The sequence below is a fragment of the Limulus polyphemus genome, unplaced genomic scaffold, assembly GCF_000517525.1.
Source record: "Limulus polyphemus unplaced genomic scaffold, Limulus_polyphemus-2.1.2 Scaffold21, whole genome shotgun sequence".
NCBI classification, from domain to species: Eukaryota; Metazoa; Arthropoda; class Merostomata; order Xiphosura; family Limulidae; genus Limulus; species Limulus polyphemus.
This window is the reverse complement of record NW_013665631.1, coordinates 409,300-433,536: the sequence shown is the minus strand read 5'-3', so window position 1 is coordinate 433,536 and position 24,237 is coordinate 409,300. Positions and strand designations below refer to the sequence as shown.

The following is a 24,237-nucleotide window of genomic DNA, read 5'->3' as shown; positions in this document are numbered from 1 at the left end:
ACCACTGCTGTAATTTCTCTTCTTGTTTCTTTCATTTTTCCTCCAACAACTGCTGTAATTTCTCTTCTTGTTTTTTTTTCTTTTTCCTCCAACAACTGTTGTAATCTCTCTTCTTGTTTATTTTGCTGTTCGAACTGCTACTGTTTCAGGTTTTCTTGCAAATGCTGTTGTCTCTCTGTTCTTGTTTCTTTTATTTTTCCTCCAACAGCTGCTGTAATCTCTCTTCTTGTTTCTTTTGCTGCTCATGTATTGCTGCCATCAAATATGCTAAGCTGTAGTTTGATTTGCTGCTTCTCGTTTCCATTATTTTTGTCCCACTCTTTGACACCAATTTGTTACACCTCTGTGTTCGTTTGTTAATTTTCCGTAAAAATTCTTCCCGAAGAAACTTTAGCGATACAAGTCCTTTCTTAAATAAAACTATTTTATTCTTTCTTAATACAACTTTGCAATACACTTAATTTCCACAGTCACACTATAACTCAAACAAATGCTATAATTCACAACGAACGATTCATGTGCTTAACTCAATTGTCCGTCTCTATCTCTGTCTGCAATTCAATTGCATTATTGCTGTCACTTCTTACAGGTCTTATATATACAAAAATACCGCACATCTAGTAAACACTCGAGCATTCAAGAACCTTCGAGAATATCATGACGTGTTACTAGCGTCACGTGACTACCACTGTCATAACACTATCATTCTATAAGTATTTGAAGAACATGTTTCCTTATACATTGGTGTACTTCAACAGGATGGTGCACTTCCACATTTTCACTCTAATGTCCATGCCTATCTGGATACTGAATTTCCCGAACGGTAGATTGGTCACAGGGGGAGTGCTTTTGAATACCCCTCAAGATCTCCAGACCTCATTTCCCTAGATGTTTTTGCATGGGGATGCCTGAAAGATAAAGTGTACAGTCATATACCACAAACATTGCAAGATTTGTGGGTGATGATACAACAGGAAGCAGGCAAAATTACAACTGACGTGTACCACTGTATGTTGGGCTGTTGAGAAACAATGCCGTTCATCTATGCATGTTGGTGGCGGACATTTTGAACATCTGATATAACTTCTGTAGTGTATCACATTTCTTTGTATCTATTGTATTTGAAACATTTTTTGGTTCATGTTTACTCAATAAACTTTATGAGATACAACATATTAAAGTGTTTATACATAATTTTGACTCACCCTGTATATGTGTGTGAGTGTGTGAGGTATTTTCAGGTGAACTAAGTATAAGTTTGAGTTTCACTAGATAGGTCTGCTGAATAACAGGATATTTGCTTAAGATATCATTAATGGAGTAATACTACAATGCTTATTTAACTGAGTCAATGTTAAACAGAATAATGAAACTGGACACAAGAGTAAAATATAAATAACAGTCTTTATCAATATGTGCAACACAAACACACTGTATATACTTGTTATTTACTTACATCAGAACATCACTTCTACTAGATGTTTCATTTCCAGATCTTTTACCAGACTGTAAAATTCAAGATTACTTTAATTGAAAGAATCCTCACATCTACCCTGCGATGTTCACTACCATGTGACTGGTTATTCTCAATACATGTTGGTTGGGCTATAACCTCAAGATATCACCTGAACAACTGCTGAAGGCCATTGCTGTTGATATCCTTACACAATGTTGCATTAAGCAGTGTTCTTTATGAGCAGTAAGAGGAATTATCTACTTTGAGAATAACAAAAATGCAAAGATAACTTGAAACAAGATCAAGTTAACAGTTTTCTTGATCATTTGTTTTTTATTCAGAATAAACGTTATAACACTACAACAAAATAAAAACACATGGTATAATTACATACCACATTTTCCTGTCTTCCCTAGATCAGGCTTGCCCCAAGCCAACAATTAAGTTTAATCCTAAATAAATAAACTTTACAATTGCACTGGTAAAAAATTGCACCTACCCATTCTGAATTTCAAAAACATTTACATATCTCACAGACATCACAATTCTTAAATACAGATACAAAAATGGAATGTAAAACCCTAAAAGAAAGAATATAATATCCTATATAATGGAAAATACAGTGCACAATAGTCATAAAACAAAGGAATACATTACAATACATATAGAAAAACTTTTTAACGAAGAAAATATGTTGCATAATTAAAATTTAAACCATGGAAATAATACCAAAAATACTTTAACATATAAATAATACATAATTGAACCATTGAACAAAGATGCAAGTACATACATACTAACATAAAACTGTTCAACATAGAAAATCACAGGATTATACTGTTCAACAAAGGAATTGCCAACAGTCACCTTGTTCACTAAATAATACCTCTTAACAATGATATGGTCATTAGTCAATCATTTAACAGAAAGAATATTTCTGAAACAGTGCTAACTCGAGTCACCCAAAGCTATCTCGACCTTCATTTGCCCTCTAAGTATTGCTAAAAATTATTTGCATGTGACTACCCTCTACTAATCATACTGCGCCATTTATACTAGTGCAGGTAGCTCCCTCTACTATTCTATCACAATCTTCACTTTCTAGATTGGCATTATAGTGTATAGACGTGTGTTTACTTTGCTTGCATTTCAGCCCTTCACCAGTTTAAACTTCACCTTTTGACTGTGATCTACTTACATTGTAAGTAGGTATGTGACTTCCGAATTTTAGTTTCGTTTTTTGAATAATTCTTCCTTAGTTTGAATTCTAACTTGAAATATGAATTCAAATATTATAGTAGCAGGTGATGAAGTTCCTGCCAATATTGTGGATATTAATATTGCTAGTCCCCAGCAAGATAGGTTGGTGATATCTACCGAGGAAATTCAAGCTTTAATTCACAAGGAGTTGGACACCTTTGTTTGGCAGTCCATTCGTTCTCTCTTTCCCCTTGAACAAGCTTCTGAGGAAAAATTGATTCAGAGTGAAGATAATTTGGACTCTCATTTTTCGGCTCCGGCCCTTTTTTCGGTCAGTCACATAATGCTGACAGTCAGGAGAATTTGCTGACCTCACCGTTCATACAACTTATTGATCAGGTATGTCAAATTTTAAATGTTTCACCCTTAGCACTTGATTACTCTCTTACCTTGTTGGGGAAGAACATTGTTCTGATTATTATCTTTTTCCTCCCTAACCCACCATCCAGGTTTATGCTCAGCATTTTGCCGATCAATTGCTTTGATGTGACAGATACCTATTTTGCATATTTCCACAGCTCCAGGGTAACGTCACTCTCTTTGGTTTGTCCATGAGGTCTGTGTCTTTCAGTTCTGTGCACTGACATTTGGCCTGGTTTCACCTCCTTATGTGTTCTTTCAAGTGGTTTGCTCATTTGCTCGTCATCATCACTCATTGGGTCTTGGGACTCATCATTACATGGACGACTGGCTTCTGCTTGCTTCTTCTCAGGCCCAATCAGTCTCTCACATCCGATTACTTCTTCGAGAAGCTGCTCAGGTGGGGTTTCTTATCAAATAGGAGAAGTTCCTTCTAACCCCTACACACTATTTTATTCATTTAGGGGTTCTTTTCAATTCCCATATCAGTTGGGCCCAGTCTTCTCCAATTTGGCTCAGGGATATGGAGTGGCAATTACAAAGGCAGTACATTTGCCTTCTCTCACTGTGCGAGAGTGTATATCTCTTTTGGGGACTTGGACTTCCTTGGAAGCTCTCCTTCGCTTAGATTGGGTGCACATGTGTTCCCTTCAGTGGATGCTTAATGACCAGTAGAACCTTCCATGATCCCTTGGATCATCCCATCACCCACCCTCTAGGGATCAGGGCCAACCTTGCATGATGGCTCAACAGGGAAATGACCACAGTGGGGGTTCCCATTCCTTTGCCTCATCCCAATGCTCACCTGTCCACAGATGCTTTCTTGGTAGGTGGGGTAACTTCCATCGAATCCAGGGAGATTTTGGGCCAGTGGTTAGTCGTGGAACCTATTCCATATTAACCTCTTTGAGCTTTTGGCTGTTCATCATGCTATTTCTTATTTCATTACACTCCTACAAAGTCAGGTGGTGATGGCTCATTCTGACAGTTTCACTGTCATCCCCCTTGTTTGGTGATATAGCTGATGACAATTTCACTGTCATCAGCTATATCACCAAACAAGAGGGAACCAAGTACTGGTCTCTGTGTTTTCAGACACTCAACCTCCTGTACTGGGACCAAGATTGCAATTAAACCATCTAAGCATGTCAAGTTCCTGGAATTATGAAACTAGTAGCTGATGCTTGTGTTGTCCCAACCAAGTTCTACCTACAGTGTGGTCCCTTCATGCTCAAGTATTTTAGTGAGTTTGTTCTCGCCTATGAACATCACATATAGATGTATTTTCCACTCACTGGAATGCCTAACTACCTTTTTTTTTGGTCTCCTGTTCCACAACCTCAGCTCTGGAGGTGGATGCGTTCAGTCCAGATTGGAGGGGATTTTATCTACATACCTACCCTCCTCTCAGGGTCATTTCCATCATTCAGCCCACTCCTTTTCGTGTTTTGTTAGTTGCTCCATATTGGTGAGCTCAGAAATATTTACCTCAGCTGAGGGATTCACTCCTTGCATAGCATCTTTTTTTACCGATACCATCAGCCTTCCTCATTGTCCATGTACCAGAGATCTTGGTCTACCTTCAAATGGCGGTCTTTTCACAGTGGCTTCTGCCCTTCCCATCCTTCTGTTACTCATCTGTACCAACTCTTTACCTGGTTGTTTGATCAGGGTTTGTCTGTGTCAATGGTTGATACTTATCAGCAACTTCCATTTTTCCTGATTCCATAAAGCTTTTGCCTCCCCTATTATTTCTCTCCTTTTCCATTCCTATTGTCTTGTTCATCCCCCACTTCTTTTGTTCTTCCAGATTGAGATCTCATTGTTGTTCTTCATGCCCTGTCTGGTTCTCCTTTTGAACCCATTGCTATATGTTTCTTGTATCATCTTTCCCGTAAGACCTATTTCCTTCTTCTCCTGGCATATGGTTACCATCATTCTGATGTTTATGTCATTCATGTTTCCTGTATCCTCTACAATTCCTCTTATCTTATCCTTTATCTGTTCCCTGGGACCTATCTCCTGTTACCCTTACTGGCAACACATATGGCTAGTGTATTCTGACTTCTCCATAGAAGGTTGCCAGCTGCACAATTTGTCATCACACATAATCCGTCACTTAGCTATGTCCTTAGCTAATCGAATCTATCGACCTTTGGAGAGGATCATTCATGTGAGTATGTGGATGACTCCCAATACATTCATAGCACACGATCTGCATGATTTGGCATTGTCTTCCCCCTGTGGTGATTTTCCACACGTCTGTTTGTCCTTGACTGGGGTAAGTTGACCTGTTATTATGTTGTATCTTTTTCAGTTAATATACATCGTATTTTAGTATCCCACTTAGTGGCGGGTGTTGCCTGGTCAGATATGCTGAATATTAGATCTTTGCACTAAATTTGTATATTTCTAAATGCTCACTGTTGTGATGGGGTGTTTCTGTAAGACCACTGTACGCTTTTCTGATGGCATACATATATATTAAACTTTTATTATCATTGTATTTTATATAATGGACAGTCACACATGGACTTCATGAGTAACTCAGATGGGGAATGATTTAGTCATACATTACTGCCTGGGCCCACAACACAAACAGATTGTTTCACCAAAATGGTGAGATCTCACCTGTTTGTTGAACATCTGGATCCTAGATACAAAACGGGAGTAGGGCTATTTCTGCTATAATGACAGACCATACAGAATAGGATTCCACTAGTGGGTGGATGCCACAATTAATAATTCTGAAAATTCAGGAACAGCAATTAGATCTAGAATAGGTACTTCTTGCCATACAGCAAGGTGAAACACATCTGACTCAGATTGAGGAATGTATCACAGACACATGGAATTTAATGCACTTGTATGATCATTTATGAGTGCAGTAAGGTGTGCTGTATCATTGTTACGAACTGTCAAACAGTGGTTCTCAGCTTGTGTTACAGCTAGTGGTCCCTGGAGCTCTGAAACACAAGGTTCTCCAGATGTTGCATAACACAAAGACTGGTGGGCACCAAGGCACTTCAAGTAAGTACTTGTGCTAAAGTTTGATGGCAGTCCTCTTCAGAAAGTAGCCCTGGATATTGTTGAACCACTCTCAGATACAGAAAAGTTTACCTTTACATACTTATGGTCATTGACTATTTCACAAAGGCTTATTCACTGGTTGATATGTCCATACAGTCCATTGGTTGATGAGATAGTGGAGAACTGGATAGCTTGGTTTAGAACATGTAAAGAGTTCCACATGTATCAGGAAGTGAAATTCAGTAGCCAACAGTTTTCAGAACTGTGTAAAATGTTGGGTGTGGAAAGATGTGAACTTCACCTTATCATCACCATTATAATGGGTTAGAGGAAAGGGTAATACTAGACTGTCAAGCACATGCTTGCTAAGTTTGTTAATCTGCACTGAACTAACTACAATGAACATTTACCCTACGTCATGATGACATATCTTACAACTGAAGCTTTTTTGCCAAATATACTAATGTTTGTCAAGAAGTTTTGCTTGCTGTAGATGTAATGTATGGTCCTTCAGCTAAAGTGAAGTGATTAAAGTCTGCATTAATTGATGCACAGAAGTGTCAACATCAACAGCTAGGAAAGGATGTCATACATTAGGAAAGGTGCTACGATAAAAAGTGAAGGACAGGATGTACCAAAATTGAGAATTTGTATATGTGTGGCTTTGGTATATGCCAGCAGCACAGAAGCTCCTTGACTGCAGCTCGACCAGGTCTCATTTTGTGATTTGATAAGTTAATCCCTTGATGTATGAAATACAGCAGTCAAACAAAGTGTAAGTGCATTGTACATGTTTATCAGCTGCCACCATACATGACTGATGAACATCTGTGGAACTTGTTTGACCAAGAGTCGGAAGAGGAGGTATTTGAGTTGGATGTCCTTGATGTGTTTAGCACAGCATGGTAGGAGTTTGCAGTTGCCCTTATGCTCCAATGAGTGGCAGGCTTCTGATCCAAGGTGGTAGAGCAATTGGGTGCTCTCAGCAGCTCCTTCATTGGCTTTACTATACCCCAAGCTCCTCCATAGATCATGCTCATCTTGACAGTATACCTCCTAGCTCGTGGAGGCTCATCACAGTCTCATTATTCCACACACTTGGTTTGGCACCTGCTGGTGAGATTGCTCTAATTGGCAGTTTCCCAATTGTTTTAACAGTTTCCTTCCATTTTAATGTGACTCCAATTAGAGCTGGAGCTGAGCTACTATGATGGGCATTAGCCTGGGCATCCTGTACAGAATACCTTTTTTGGTCTCAGACTCACAAGACCACCTCATCGATCCTCAGTTTGTGTTTCCCTCACTCTGAGATCAATTTTCAGGGTAAGAACTTGATCAACAGATCTAGATGCTCCAGATGTCAGTATCTCTCTTACCTGGATCATAGTTTGTAATGTGATTGGCATCATGGACCTTCACAGCATCAGCAAAAGTCCAACATCCATGAGAGGACTTCTTCTAGTTCCAACAGTTCTCTCAGACCAACTTTCCTTCTAGATTATTAACTCATTAAACTTGTAATTTTTATGTGTTCTGCCAGAATTATTTTCATGATTTCCTAATAATTATCTCGATACATTATAAAACTTCAATTTTCTTAATCTTGTGGATAATGACATGGTTTGGATTAGTTTTCAGCCAAAGAGACATAAATGTTTTTTATATGCTGTCACTGGCCAATGGGTAAAGCAGGAGTTTTGGCCCCTTGGGTTTAAGGAGTTAAGTCCTTCTAGTTGCCAAAAATGCCATTTTACAAATTTTGAAGTATTTTTAAACTTAATAACACGAGAGCAGGTAATAACAAACATAAATATTAATATCCTGTGGTCATGGCTCCAAAAGTTTCTCATTTTATCCACTCTCTGGAGTATTCAAGTCAACTGAATATAAGTTTGAGCTTTACTAGATAGGTCTGCTGATTAATAGGAGACTCTATCAAGATATCATTTAAGGAGTGATACTAGAATTCTTACTTATCTTAGGTAATGTTAACAAAACAATGAGATGACACAATTGTAAAACAAAATGAACAATCCTTATTAATATGTGCAACCAAAACATAGTGTTATACTTACAATTCACTAATTATGTCAAACCATCACTTTTACAAAATATTCACAACTTAATAAAATTCAGTTCGTCAATCAGAATGTCAAGTCCAAGATTACTTGGATTGAAAGAATTCTCACATCTATCCTGCATGACATGTACTACCATGTGATTGGTCATTCTCATTACACATTAGTGGGGCTATAACCTCTAGATATTACCTGAACAACTGTTGAGGGCCATTGCTGTTGATATCCTTACACAAGGTCACATTTACCAGTGTTCCCCATGAACAATAACAGGCATTGTCTACTTTGAGAATAACAAAAAAGCAAAGGTAGCTTGAAACAAGATGTTTTGTGAAATGTGGACATATTTAGAACAAAGAATATATTCAGAATAAATATTATGATGCTACAAGAAGATAAAAACACATGGTATATTATTATATTACATAAATATGGGATTTAAGCTATTTTTAAAAAGTTTATCATATGAAGTTTAATTACAAATTAGAGCAGTTATTAGTGCTCAACCTCATAGTGCCCCACATTTACAGCAGTTTGTGGAAAGGTTGTTGCTTTTAACAAAAAGGAATAGAGGTAATTAACATGCCACAAATATGTAATATAGATACCATTTTTTTATCTGTACCTCTGATTGTGAAATTATCATTTTGGTTCCTGTATCTGTTACACATCTGTTATTAGAACACATAATTAAGATCATAAAACAAAGAAAATATGGCAAAAGTCATAAAATAGTTAAAATAGATAATATTAGAAAGAACATACTAAAAAGTAAGAAATGTTTCCTCAAAATTTGGCAGGGATACCTTAAATGAACATGTAATATGAAATGCAGAAAAATAAGAAAAGTGTAGTATATCATAAAACTAATATAGTTTAAACCTCATACAATGTGGGTCCTCCATCAGCAGATACTTCTTTTGTTTCACACATTGTTGTTTGTACCCAACTTTATGTAGCCTCACCTGAGTGTTATTATTCTTTTAATGTAATAGGGTGTGTACATTTTATTTGACTAATGAGATAATGTTCTTGCAGTCCAAAAGTAATCTTTCATCTCTGGTGAATTTACTACCTATTAGTTTGGCTAAATTAAACTAGTCCTTTTAGAATTTAGAATTATGAGAACTTTAGAGTTATAAGCACACTACCTTTAATCAACTTTAAAAGGAATGATTGAGAACTACAGTAGTGTTTGTATTTGACTTCATTTTTTTTTGCATGTGGTGAAATATTGTATTACTATGTATGTGAATCTCTCTCTCCCTCTCTTTATCTATATTTGTGTGTATAAATTCACTTTAAGCTAGGAAAGTATACAAGAAATATCCCCAAAACAAGCTTCATATGCAAGTTGTAACTTCATTTATTTCCTTGTGAATTAAAACAATACTGGTCCTGGTAATGTGATTCCACTTTGAGCCTAATAAATGTCAAAAAACAAAGTGAGGTAACAGGGTAATAAATGAAAGATATAAAATATTCATAATACGTACTTTGTTCTTTAAAATATTCTGAATCTTTCATTTCATTATTTTGTTTTGTTTTAACATTTATTATGCTGATGAGAGAGATTACCTAACAAAAGTGGTATAATTTTTTTTTTTAATTCAATAAGTAATAAGTAAAGTTGTACATTAAAAAGCCCATCTTAAATTGTGTTTTGTGTGTATTTTATACATGTATATTTCAAGAAGCTCAGTCAGAAAGATATTTCAGTTGGGAAGAATAAGATAAAATGCACTGAAAATTATGTCATTGTGTAAAAAATATATGGTTAAGCAGTACAGTATGCTTTCATAGATCTTAAAACAGCACACTTTTAAACATGTAAAGACAAGTGCAGCCATGTTATTGTACCTTTCTTTTTAGTTGTGGTCATTAAGCCTCAACTATCTCTGTATAAAGTATGATATATAACCAACATATGTTTGTACATTGATAAAAGTTAGTTACAAGGACCTAAATTTCACCAATGCCTGTTTTTTGTATTTTTTATCTTAGGCACAGTATCAGTCATGTTAAGATGCTGGTTTGTTTTTCAAGTATATCTTTATCACTAGCCAAGTGAATTTATACCTGTACTGTATATAGTGATAAGAAGTACACATATTACTAGTCTCAGGTTATTATGAATACACTCAGAAACATATTGTTTGTCATGCTGGAATAAGAGAGAATTAATTAAAAAAAAAAGGAAACCAGATGTATTGTAGTGTGGTGTCCTGCCAGAAAATAATAAAGACATAAGTAATCTTTTCAGAGTACTGATATATCTTATTGAACACCTACTTACATGTACACTGTATACATTACAGAAAGCATTTGGAGAGCATTCTTGAGAAGGAGGGTGTTATAATTTGGCATTGGGACACCATTTTAATAGAGATTTCACCCACTTTTGTATTGATCATAGTAAATATGCGATTAATACTTGCTGCCATAGATAGATAGTTTGATAGATGTAGCAGTATATGTAATTCTGAGTGAATCCTTTCTGCCCGTCAGCAGTAATTGGATTATTGTCTCAAATCATTAATGTACAGGATTTGTAATAAAGCACAGAACATAGTGACAAAAGTGGGTCCTTTAATAAAATTTTACCATCAAGAGAATGTAAAATTCTCCAGAATGTTACAATACAGTAAGCATTTAATTCCATTATTCTTAGTGGATCAAATCCAAACCAGGTAAAGCAGGCTTATACTACAATATATGAGTAGCAAGATTTGTTCTTCTTAATTTTGGGTCTTCAAAGCAGCAGGTCAACAAGTCAATTACTTATGTTATGTGTGTGTGATGAGGAGTAGCTTGTGAGCTGCAACCTATCCATAGAACCTAGCAGCTATTTTCACATATTAGATCCACTGACCTGTAGTCTTGAACTCTTGTTAAAATTCTGGGTGATGTATTTTTGTATCAGTTGATCCACTTCTAAAAAAAAAATATCATATTTCAAGGTCTCTTTGAATTGAGGAGTGTTTAATTTTGTGCTGTTAAGCTAATATTTGACTTTAATGTAACTAGTGAGTCTTCCATTTTTTCGTTACACAACCCACAGTTGACTTTGGTATGAGTAGGCTGAAATATTTTAAGCACTAGCTTGCATCATTGATGATGCATACAACAGTTATTCCTTTTTTAAAGTCATTTTGAGGTAACTAATAATAAGTACCTTATATAGCATTGCACGATGAGACTCACATGCAAATTCAGTAAAGAAGGACCTATTACTAGCTTGAGTTGCACTATCCTAGGGCTTTTTGGTAAGATAGATGTAGTGTATAATTTGATATGGTTGATAACTTGCATTTTATCAGGTATGTCTATTATTTTGAGGTTAACCAGGCATATTGGTAAGTTGTCATTTGTATTTAAAATCATAGCTTGAGTTTGAAATCAGTGATTATTACTATTTTGTTTTGCTATTTTAATTACCTCATTGCTTTAATGTATATTGAGGATTTTGTGTTGAACTGAGATTATAATCATGATAGTATCATTTATCAATAATAAAAATGAACAGTTTACACACATTTCAGAACAGCATATTGTAAACTTTGATGCACATTTTAAAAATAATAAATTAATAAACAGAAAGCTTGAAACTTTTTTTAGATAGCTTGAGCAAGTTTAACTTGTGCACACTCTTACAATATCCTTCAGAACTGTGTTGTAATTTTCCTACAAAGAGATTTTTCTAGGCTTTCTAGAGGCCAATGGCGAACAAAGTTTCTTCCAATGATTTGTAATTCTGTGCATTTGCATAATCTTTATTATCAATTGTGCTTTTTCTTTTAGGTTTTGTGACCAATTGTACTTATTTCTTCATAGAATTGTATTTTGTCAGGTAATATATCTTATGCTCAAAATATTTACTAAAAATAAACACTTCAAATGATGTGAGACAACACTAGTCATTGAATATTATATGCATGAAATGGATATACTTGACACTTGAAATACAAAAAGAATTTTTGACATGTTGCTTGTTCAGTCCACTCTTAGGGAGTGGCCCATATGAACATGTGCAACAGAACAATGTAGGGTAGATCATTTCATCTTTACTGTCACTCTGACTGGTTGTCTGTACGTGCTATAAATTTTTGAGTGGCTACATATACTGTAGGCTTGTGTGGAAATGGTTCTTTACCTTCAATCTACAGTACAGTGGTGAGCTTTTTCAAAATTATTACTGTTTAATTTTTGTTGAATATTTATTTGATTTTTATTCTTTACAGTTGTTTCTATTTTCTTCCATGTGTTTGGTAAGGTTTTCTACCATAATGAATTTTTAAAAGTAGATGTATATTGTTATGACAGCAGAAGTCATGCGACACTGGGAGCATGTACGCTAGAGTTTCTAGAAGGATCATGACTTATCAAGGAACCCCACGAATGTCCGAGTGTTTGCCAGGTGCCTTCTTTTTTAGTATATAAGTCTGGCAAATAAAGCCACTGAGAGATAGATATGCATATAGATTGAAGATAGAGATAATTGAGTCAAGCGAAAAGTAGGCACCTTAAGTAAAGTGTGTGTGAAGTACTGTGATTTATAGCTTGTGTTATAAAGGTTGTTAAGATTAAAGTGACTGTGGAAATTCTGTGTATTACAAAGTTGTATTGAGAAAGAATAAACTACTTTTAATTAAGAAAGGACTTGTATTGCTGAAATTCCTCAGAAAGAATTTACACTGGAAATTAATAAACAAGCAGATACGCAATAAATTGGTGTCAGAAGTGGGATGGAAACGAAAAGTGGCAAATCAAACTACGGCTTAAAGATTTGATGGCAGCAATACAAGAACAGCAAAAAAAAACAAGAAGAACGAGAAGAGAAACAAGAAGAGATATTACGGCAGTTGTTGGAGGAAAAAGAAAAAACAAGAAGAACGAGAAAACAAATTAGAAGAATGAGAAAACAAACAAGAAAAGAAACAAGAAGACAGATTACAGCAGTTGTTGGAGGAAAAGAAAAAAAACAAGAAGAACGAGAAAAGAAACATGAAGAGAGATTACAGCAGTTGTTGGAGGAAAAAGAAAAGAAACAAGAAGAACTAGAAAAGAAACAAGAAGAGAGACTACAGCAGTGGCAAGAAAACTAGCACCAGTGGCAACTGGAACAAGAAAGAAAACAAGAAGTACAAATAAAGATTAGTAAATTTCAAAGTGAATTAAATATATTAAAGGACGATTTACTGTCTTTTACACAGGGAGGATATATTAACCATGGACCTAATTAGCCCCAAACAACAGGAAGCCCCTTCCAGACCACACAGCTAAACCCTAATGCAGACATCTTCAGTCCAGCCAGAAGTCATATTCCAGACATAAGTGTTAGCAATAGGGGTGATCTAGTACGAAAGAAGCTACAGGAATTCGATGGGAAGGCACCATGAGAAGCATATAGAGCACAATTTGAGCTCCTGGCAGAAATGAATGGATGGACAGAGGAGCAGAAAGCAGTGTACCTGGCAACTAGCCTGAAGGGACAACCACTGGAAATACTTGGACAGTTGTCAGCAGATGACAGGCAAACTATAGAGCACCTGTCGCTGTTCTAGAACTCAGGTATAGAACTCAAAATCAGTCCAAAGTCTACAGGGATAGATTTAGGACAAGAGGCCATGCTAAAGGGAAGAGTCTGCAAGAGCTGGCACAGGATTTAGAAAGTATGGCACACAAGACCTACCCAACTGTGCCACCCAATGTCCTCAAGCTGTTGCTGAGGGAACAGTTTGTAGATGCCTTGGACAGTCCACAACTGAAGACACAAGTGAAGCAAGCACACCCCTCTACTATGCAGGATGCAATGGCCAGAGCTCTAGAATTCGAATTCTATGTTAAGTCCAGCACAGAGGTACCAAGGGTAGTACAGCCATCAGGATTCAAGGCCAGAAAAGGGCAGCTCTCAGAGAAGTTTGAGGGACTTTGTTGGCACTATAACAAACCTGGGTACAAGAGAGCTCAATGCCGGCAACTTCCACACAGGAAAGACGCCACGGCAAGAAAGGATGCTACCCAGGAAGGTTGTTGGAACTGTGGAGAGCAAGGTCATGTGAGGAGCCAGTGTAAGAAGAATACTACCAATAAGTCAGCCTCAAGGAAACCAGTAGTGGTTGGTGTTGAGGGATGCCCACCAACCCCCATCGTGAAAGTCCCAACAGCTAAGTGTAAAATGGAAAGCATACATAGTGTCTACGTGACAGGAAAGCTGGATGGCCAAAAGTGCACCTTTGTCATAGATTCTGCATCTCAGCAAACCCTTGTGAGTATTAAGGTCCTAGATCACAAGAGAGTACCAGAAGCCATATAGAAACTCTGTAGTGTGACAGGACATTGTACAAGGTTGTGGGGACCAGTGTGGGTAACTATTGAGCTCAATGGCCATAAAGGATAGATACAAAGCATACTTGGCTGACATTGAAGACCCATGCATACTAGGGTTGGACTACTTACTACCAAGGAAGTGTGTAGTTAACTTTGATAAAATGATGTTTGGGAACAACAAAGGCCAAAAGTTGTATCAAGAAAAAATAAGCTAGTTTTAATTAAGAAAGAACTTGTATTGCTGAAGTTCCTCGGAAAGAATTTGTACTGGAAATTAACAAACAAGCAGATACGCAACAATATATATATATATATGTGTGTGTATTTAATATGTGTTTTTCATACATAAAACATGTAAGGTCGGCAGTTAGGAAAACTTTTTTGTCTATCATATCTTTCTAATTTCAGTTGTAGAAAGAATTCTATGGGACACTTTTTACCTTGAAGTATTGCAATCTGTCATCTTTCAAATTTACTGTTCATTTTTGGAAGAATTATATTTTCCTCAAGATATGAATACATTATTGTTTGATATGCTTTGCATATCCTCTCTTCATTACCATTATCTATTTGAGTTTGGCTTGATATGGTTGACTATTTAATTAGGAAAGTACCTTTTTCTCTCAGATATTGATTTGTATCATTCATAGTCTAGTTTTAATTTTTCTCTAAGGATATTTTCTCATATGGATTTTCTTTCCTATTTGTTAAAAATATTTGTTAGCTTTACAATCTGTTTACTTTCTTTGGCTAGAAAGAGATAATTTTATCCCCTTGTCTGATTTTTACCTTTTGCTATTTTTACTGAGGGTATTTCCTTTTGAGGAGCCTTTGAAAGTTTACAGTATTATCTTAGGATATTTGGTTGTGGTCTTCATCTGTAAAATTTCGTTTGCTTTTTTTTAAATTGGGTAGTTTGTTCTTCTAAGCAAGTCTACCTTTTTTCTTTTCCTGGTGCTTTTCATACCTGCCTTTCATTCATTTTCATAGACTTGATTACTGGTATTCTGTCTCTCATAATTTGGTTTAATTGGATGAAATGTGGCTTTGAGTTATAACATCTTCCTCAGATTTACTGTAAAAAATTGTTTTCTTCTCTCTCAGTGAAAATGGTCTTTCATCACTCATGCTCAATCCTCTTGACAGTAGGCATTTATGTGAGCTTTTATGGTTTAGTTTTATTCTTCTAATCTCTTGTATGCTAACCAACATTTTTTTCTTCCCATCACATGCATCTAAGTCCTATTTCTACTTCTTAGGTTCTTCTAGAGCTATTGAATAGTTAACTGTTTAGCCTTTTAAGGTTAATATTCCTTTTCTTTTGTTTTTCTGTGTCCATTTTCCAGATCATTACAAACATCTTCAATTCCTACTTACATACAGATGCTTCTCCACTTTCCTGACTATGGTTTCTGTAGATGTTAACATCCAAATTATACATGCTTTTCCATGTTTTTTTTTTCTTCTTTCTATGAAGTACTCTTTCAAATCTTAATGGATAAAGTGGTTTACTTTTACCTACCCAATCTGAGAATATTATTCAATTAGTGATAGACCCTTCTGTGGAATTTTACTTATAATTGTTTGTGATTCCCAAAGACTGAGAGAGTTTCAATGATTTCGTGAGATTGAGCCACTATTAGTTATTTCCTTTTTTTAAGGTAAAGAAATTCAAAGTTTAAGGTCATTAGATTATAAGCATAGATATATCTGATATTTTTCTCCATACTTCTATAGGTTTGAGTTTCTTTCACTTGTTGCATTTTTTATGTTTAAATTTCATGTTTATTTTTTTCAGTTGGTCAATAATTAAAGGGTAGAAAATGCATCTATAACAAAGTAGCCCCAATGTTTTTTTGTGTCGGAGGGACAGTAGTTGATATTTTCTATCCTTAACTTTGTATTGGTCATAGAATTTTATTGACTGTTGAGAATACTAGCTGTAATCAAACACCTCAGCCATTTTCATGGGATGTTCTCACCTCCAAGATCTTCAGTAGAAGTTGGAAGACAGTGAAAGATTGCACTTCTACTTTTCTCTTCTATATTATCTTTAATATTCTGTCAGTTGATTATTGAACAGGTCATTGTTATCATTAGGTTTTATGACTACACACATTGGTACTCTTCATTCATTCTGATTTCACACTTTCTCTCAGAAGCTCAATTCCTTACGGTTGTGACCTGTTCTTTAAAAGTAATCTACTTTAATAACTATCTTTCAGTACTAGGTTATTATAGTCCTGTGGACACTTCCCCTATGGTTTTGACCCTTTTGTGGTATTTCAAGGTGACAGGTTTATCATAAACTTTCTACGGGAATCTGGATATCAAACAATAGGTTTTTTAATCCAAACGACTTGTAAACATGATTATAGGTCAGCCATCTACTTCTGGTTGTACTTATTCCATGGAATAGTTATTCCATCTTTTAATTTGACAATGACCATGCAAATACTTGGTTCATAGTTGAAAATGTATTTAGTAAGTCCTATCAGTCACAAGCTTTGATGTTCTGTTTTCCTTGAACCCTCCAGCAAGGGTGGGTGATCTCAGTGAGGATTGTGACCTCATCTATTCCTGTGTGTCAGTATAATCCTTTTTTAACCTTTACAACCAAGGTTTTTTAATTAGATTTACAGCTCTATCTGTAAGTTACTGATAGTTTTCTTTTAACCTGTTCAGTGTAGGTTTCTTTTTTTTTGGTAATCCAATTCTTTCCAGAAATTTTCTACTTATCAACTTTGGATATGTATTTTTCAATTACCAGTAACTTAAGCATCATGAGTGACTGTTTTCAGGTCATGTGGAAGATAAATAGGTTGTTTTCATTAACCATGCCAAGAGTTTTGAGAGTTTTTGTCAATTAAAACATACAGTTATCTATGTAATAAAAATATTTACATCACTATTATATTTAAATTGTTATAATAATTTAGTACAACAAAAAGTATCAGTTTATTTATATTCAATCACCAAAGAACATTTTAATAATGAATCATAAACTTTAAAACTTGTATGTTTTATGTACAATATATTCACTAATTAATATGCTTTGCATAAGTGCTTTACAGTTTGCATAGTATGCATGACATACCTGCAACTATTATTGCAGGTTATGCTATTTCAGGTAAGACTCAATTATGTTGCACATTGTGTATGTGGTAGTACATTGGAGAAACATCATGAAATAACCTCTGACAAAGGATTCAAAAAGTGACAAAAGAAAACAAATCAAAAAGAGAGCTAACCAGGTGAAGAACTTAAACCAAGAGCTAAGCTAATGAGTATTAATACAATAATCTCAAATTAATTAATGGTTATGGAAATTAATACTTATGTACAAAATGAATAAGGGCCTAGAAATACAAGTATGGTGTAGTGAAATGAAAGGAAAGAAAAGAAAACAATCAGAGGAAGCCTTAAAATGGCCAAGAAGGTACACTTGATAATTTTTTAGCTCTACTACACTGACAAAATAACAGCAAAAAGCATCAAAGTATCAGAATCAGAAAAAGGTTTTCTGCATTTCGAAGAAATGGTTAAAAAAATATCATAATAAGATACTAGAACTTGGTACTTCAGGTATTGGTTCATGGCCATAAATTATATATGACCAAATAAGAGATTAGTTAAATATGTCTCTGTACATGTTAAAGTTGTATTTCTCCACCCAATGAAAATCAACCAGAAAGACATGATGTAGAGGATAATTGCTTTTGAGAAATTATAATTCTGGAAAAATTGTCACATCCATGGCTGAGGTATTCTTTAAAATTAATTGCAATGTTCTGTTTTTCTTGTAAATTATTTGAAGATAAGAAAATACAACCAACTGATGAATGCTTTTGTTTCTGGCAATACATTAAAAAAATTCAAATCTCATGAAAAAACAGTTTTCAGGTGAATGAGTACCTTATGAAATGAAAGGAATTATAACTTCAATTGAAAAAATTCTACAGTAGTTAATGCAGCTCAGGTGTTAATTAGAATTGAATGGAAACATTTAACAGTTATATTTAGTAGGAAAATTGCAATAGTTATGCATTTGGCAGAGATAAATGAAGTTTTTTGTACATCCATTTAAGTCACCCTGGAAAATCAAGTTTTTTACTTCAAATGAAATTGATGAAAGAATTTGATCTCATAATAAACAAATATGTTTGTAGGGTCATAAACAGTGAAATAAGTCATCATTATTTAATTCCAGAAGTCCAGAATGAGCTAATATGTGGATGCTCTTAGAAATAGGTGTCAATGCAGTTGTTAAAAAAAATTAAATTTATATTGTGCACCTGATGTAAGTTATCAAGACTGGCTGTTGTTAGTTTAAGAAGGATAAATATGAAGACTTTAAGAAAAAATATACAATCACTTTCTGAAAAATATAAATGATATTTTGTGAAGATAGGAAACTTCTGCCTGTGGGATATTTATTAACCTAGACATAACGTGGAACTGTTTTTGTTGACTGTAGATTACGTCATTATTTATTATACTTGCAGTGGCATTACCTAAACAGATATTACCAGTTAGTTAATTCTCATAACTGCAGCAGTTAATCTCAGGTGTAAAGTAAAGGTTTTGAGGTAAAGTGATTTTATTTTTCCTTTAAGTCAGAATAGAATGTGGAACTGTATGTTTTGTTGACTGTAGATTATGTCATTAGATATTCTACTTGCTATGATCTTACCTCAACAGATTTTACCAGATATGTGATACTCATAACTTCAGCAGTTATTCTCAGGGGTAAAGTAATGTAAAGGTTTTAAAGTAAAGTGATTTTATGTTTGCTTTAAGTATTTAATATATATCATTAAGTTAATTTTACTAATAAAATTGTAAAGTGTTTTTAAACTTGTTCCTTCTAAATTTTGTTTTTCCTTTGTTAGTACAGATAACATGAAGTCCATAATGTCAATAGGAGGAATGATATGTTCACGATGTAAAGAAGGGTTCCAACCTCATGAGGAAATTGTGAACTCTCTCGGAGAAGTTTGGCATAAAGAATGTTTTGTGTAAGTTCTGTGGTAACTTAATATTATTTTTTTCTACAGAAATTGAATAGTTTTGTAAAAAAATTTTTATACTTAATATTGTAATAAGACTGCCAGTGTACTTCATCAAATGAAAATATACAAAAAAGCAATTTAACTTTAAGAATAAATATAAAAGTCACAGTTAACAAAATACATTTCAAGTAATAACCTAAACAAATGTAATGCCTATGAAAAGTTACCCTGGTGAACAGAAATATTGGAAGACATACACTGGCCAAGATGTCAGTATTTAAGTTTTCTTTTTTAAATTACTGGAACGTTGTGCATGATATTCAGTAACTGTTGTTATAATTGATTGATATTAAAATTAATTATAGGTGTTGTGTAACAGTTGCCACTTTTGTATTCTTGGGTAAATTGATTTATACACAAGTATCGGGTAATTCTGCTTTATAAAAGTTGTTTTCCTACTTTCCTTCTGAATCAAAGAACAGTTATAACTTCATAAAATGTGTTTCCATTGAGCAACTTACATCTTGAACTAAGTAGGACTAGAGGTAGATCTATTCTTGGCTAAAACTGATGTTCCATATTAAAAGGTAACCTTGGATTTACACAAAAGCGCTATCATTCTCTAGATATCATCCACTTGGCCACCAAAAAAATCAGTGCAAATGACTTATTGCTATACAATGTGTAAAGCTATAGCAACATCCCAGTGGGTAAAGTAGATACTATCTGCTAGAAAACAACAAAGATACAAAATCAACTAGAATGAAACAATTTCAGCAGTTTTCTGAAACACCTGTTTATATCAAAAGTGCATAGAAAGAGACTATATGAAAAAAGTTTTAAAATTCTGATATTAATAAAACCAGTTAGAACACCCTTAGTGATTGTGAATAACGAAAATATTTTTCCTGTAATATTATTGCCATTGCATTAATTTAGAAGTTAGGCAGATAAAGAAAATGGAAGGGAGGATTTGGTGACTCAACCAGTTATGCTTTTCTGTGTTTAAAATTGATGGTTTTGAACTTTTTATTCTGAAAACAAATCTAATAAATATCTGCATTTACAAGTTTGTATTTAGTTTCTTCACATTTTTATATTAAATAATCACAATTCTGGATAACACAGCATGACATTTGAATAGCTAACGTGGACATGTTATGTACTTCATGAAATAGATGATAGAGTGTTTGTTGTTAAGCACAAAGATCCACAATAGGCTATTTGTGCTGTGCCCACCATGGGTATCAGAACCTGGTTTTTAACATAAAAAGCTTTCAGACTAACCACTGAGTCATTGGGGGCTAGATGATAATGTGTTATTATATTACTATTAAAGAGGAAAAAAGTTTGTTTATTTACTGGCATCACAAAGATAAAAGGCACAAGGTTAAAAAATTCTAAGCAAATAATGCTTGTTGTTTCTTGCATACACAATTTATACATTATTATCCAGAAACTCTATTGGACCTTGGATGTAATGATATGATATTTTTCAGATCAATGCATTTCTTAAAATGACAAATCACAACAGTTGTTGGTTCAGGTTACAAAATGATTTGATTACAGCTAAAAAAAGTACAATTAATAAAATTATTTCACACATTTTTGTACTGTATGCTAAGATGATGAAAATTTTGATAATTCATTTTGGGGCAATAAAAATATAATTTCCAATTTGACAAAAACAATTGCTATAATTGCCAATATATCACCTATTAATTAAAGGAAAGTCTCATCATAAACTCTTAAAAAGCAAAATTATTTCAAAGAGATTCTCCAGTAAACATAATATTTTCAAGATACCTAAACAGAAACAATACTACTTAACAAATTATTGAGTTAAAAGTTTTTTTGGTAAGGAAGAGAGTACTTAAATCACTAAACAAAGTTCATATGAAAAACAATCTGGTGAATGCAATTTTATTCTTTTGTTGAGTAAGGTGAATGCTTTTGAAAAAATTCCTTTATTATTACAGAGTACTTTTTAATATACAATGCAACACAATACTTTCGTTGAAATCTAGAGCAAGATTCTTTTAAAAGATTCAAATGAACACAAACCACAAACTTTTGATAAGATACTTGGTGAAATAGAATCTTTGTGATGAATTTTTTGTAGTTTTAGAGAGATATTTATGTCTAAGAAAGAATGATGATGACAAGTATATTAACTATTGTTGTTAAACTAGAACAAATATTTAAAATACACAATCTTCAGACAAAAATGTATTTTTATTGTTATAGGATAAATTTGGATCTACTTATTGTCACCATAAGCTACCAAAGTTTGGACCTTGATAATCTCAGATTTTAATTTCACTTTTATAAATCCAAAATACTTATGAGGCAGATTTTTGATGTTCAACAGGAACATTGGCCTTCATTAGGAAAACGTTTCTTAAAATTTAGTTCTAGCCCGTTGAAAAATATATCTCAAGTTGTTATACTTTCCCACTTCTTAACTTGTGATTACTTTTGAAATTCCTGTTTACACATATTTTTTTTATTCTTTTTACCACTACTTTCACAATGAGCTAAAAATTCCTGGAAGGTACAGCAGCATGTTACTATGATTTTCTAAATTTAAATGTTTTTTTATTACCCAATCATGGATGTTTTGGTGATCTTTTCTGTACTTTTATTGTTTTAATGTTCTTATTGCATAAAGCTGTCCTTTAATATTAAATGTATGAGATGTTTCTAATCATAAACATATTTGCATGAGTAGATGCTGCCAGTGTTTCAGACCCTTTCCTGATGGTTTGTTTTTTGAAGTAAGTTAACACAAATCTGATTTTTCATAAGTATTTATAATTTTATTGATATCTAAAGTCAGAAGCATATAAATATGTCATTTAAACAATTAAATTTCATTATTATAATATACTAAACATCTCAGCCCTTATCTTATTCAAGTTATTTTAGTGAGATAAATAATAAGTTTATATTTTTTATATGGTGGCTGTATGTTCATTATTGGTTTTATTTCTAGAGGTAAAATTTATTACTCAGAAAAAATTGTGTAATAGTTAAGTGGTTAATTAAAATTTGTAAACAAAGAATTTGCACTATCATAGCACTGATGAGACTTTTATTGACAAATTTCAGTTCTGATATATTTAATGTAATGTTTTAGACCTTCACTAGATTACATGAATATTCATTTACTGGTATATTTCATAATGTTTGAATTTGCTTTAACAATAAATAAATGTTAAATACAAGTTCTTGTAGAATTTAAGGGTTTTGTAACTCATTTAGCATAATGAGTTTGATACTGAGCTAAATGTATCTGAGAACTTATTACATAGAACAAAGTGTATTTGAAATATTTTGTGTATTAAAGAATTTTCTTTGATATCAGTATGTGAAACAATACTGGTGCATTTATGAGTTAAGTATTCAAAATTATTTATAATCATTTTGTAATTTAATTATAGCTTTCTGCCATGAAAGCAAGTTATGTGGAGCTTTGTGGTTATAACATTTTAAAAACCATTATTTTTCAATTATGTGCACACTTCTTGTGTCAGTGGTCTCAGTTATTACTGTGGTATAGAATATACCATGGGTTACTATCTTCTTGTGGTATGGTATTGTTACATCTCTGTTCATTTGTTAATTTCCCGTATAATTTCTTTCCGATGAAACTGTAGTAATACAAGTCCTTTCTTAATTAAAACTAGTTTATTATTTCTCGATACAACTTTATAATACACAGAATTTCCACAGTCACTTTAACTTAAAAAACACGCTATAATTCACAACGATTTACACCCTTTACTTACAGCTTGACTCGATTATCCGTCTCTATATCTCCCTATCTGCAATTGTTCCTCCGCTTTATTTGCAGGCTAATATACTAGAATAGAGGGCACGTAGAAAAGACTACAATTGCCAGGAAGAGACATGATCCTTCTAGAAACTCATGATTTGTTACCAGCAACACGTGACTTCGGCTGTCATAACACAGCCCCTTCCTTAGTATTGTTCGTCCTGAACAATAGCCACTTACATTAAACCAATAGATAATTAACAATAGCTTAATTAAATGTACATAATTTACAAACACAAAATTACAATTCAACAAAGTCTCTTAATTTTACGGGACTTCTTCCGTACTGGTCTCCATCTCGTTGGCTTTTGCTTCACGTGGGGTTCATCTGCTCTATCAGGAAATGTCCTATTATCGGTAACAGTCACATCAGTGGTAGTAACTTCACTGTTTCCCTTCTCAAAACTGGGTAGAGTTTCTTCTTTGACAGTGCCTTTTTCAGGTGACACATCTTCAGCAGCGTCATTTGTTTCGTTGTTCACTTTGTACCAACTGAAATGTCCTGGACCATGATAACGCCAAAGCCTGTTAGCATGCACCACCTTTGGCTTACCTCACCGACCACATTTTATTTGGAAAGTCACGTCTGAGAGACGATCCACTATGTCATATGGGCCTTCCCATGGAGAAGACAACATAGGAGACTTCCCTTTGGTCTTCCTGGGATTATACAACCACACCTTGGCTCCTGGTAGAAAGCTGACTTCAGTAGACCTCTTATCATAACATAGCTTCATGGAATCAGCTGATGTTTGCAAGTTTGAACGCACTTGATAGTGAATATCATCCATTCTTTCCGATAACACTTTCACAAACTCTGACACATTTTCAGGCAACTATTCATAAGGTGGGCGTCCTGTTAACATATCCACT

The 24,237-nt window shown here is 34.1% G+C and overlaps 1 protein-coding gene across 2 annotated transcripts in view; it reads left to right on the top strand.

Moving 5' to 3' along the window:
- LOC106458198 (LIM and senescent cell antigen-like-containing domain protein 1) overlaps positions 1-24,237 on the top strand; it is a 71,762-nt gene that overhangs the window by 14,149 nt on the left and 33,376 nt on the right. Inside the window, exons 1-3 of one of the 2 annotated variants that reach the window (XM_013917675.2) lie at positions 15,621-15,671; positions 19,412-19,532; positions 22,258-22,303. In XM_013917675.2, coding sequence (XP_013773129.2) covers positions 15,641-15,671; positions 19,412-19,532; positions 22,258-22,303 — 198 coding nt within the window. In that variant the 5' untranslated portion in view covers positions 15,621-15,640. Of the gene's footprint in view, positions 1-15,620; positions 15,672-19,406; positions 19,533-22,257; positions 22,304-24,237 lie in introns of those variants that run through there. The other variant, XM_022384531.1, reaches the window with a different exon arrangement.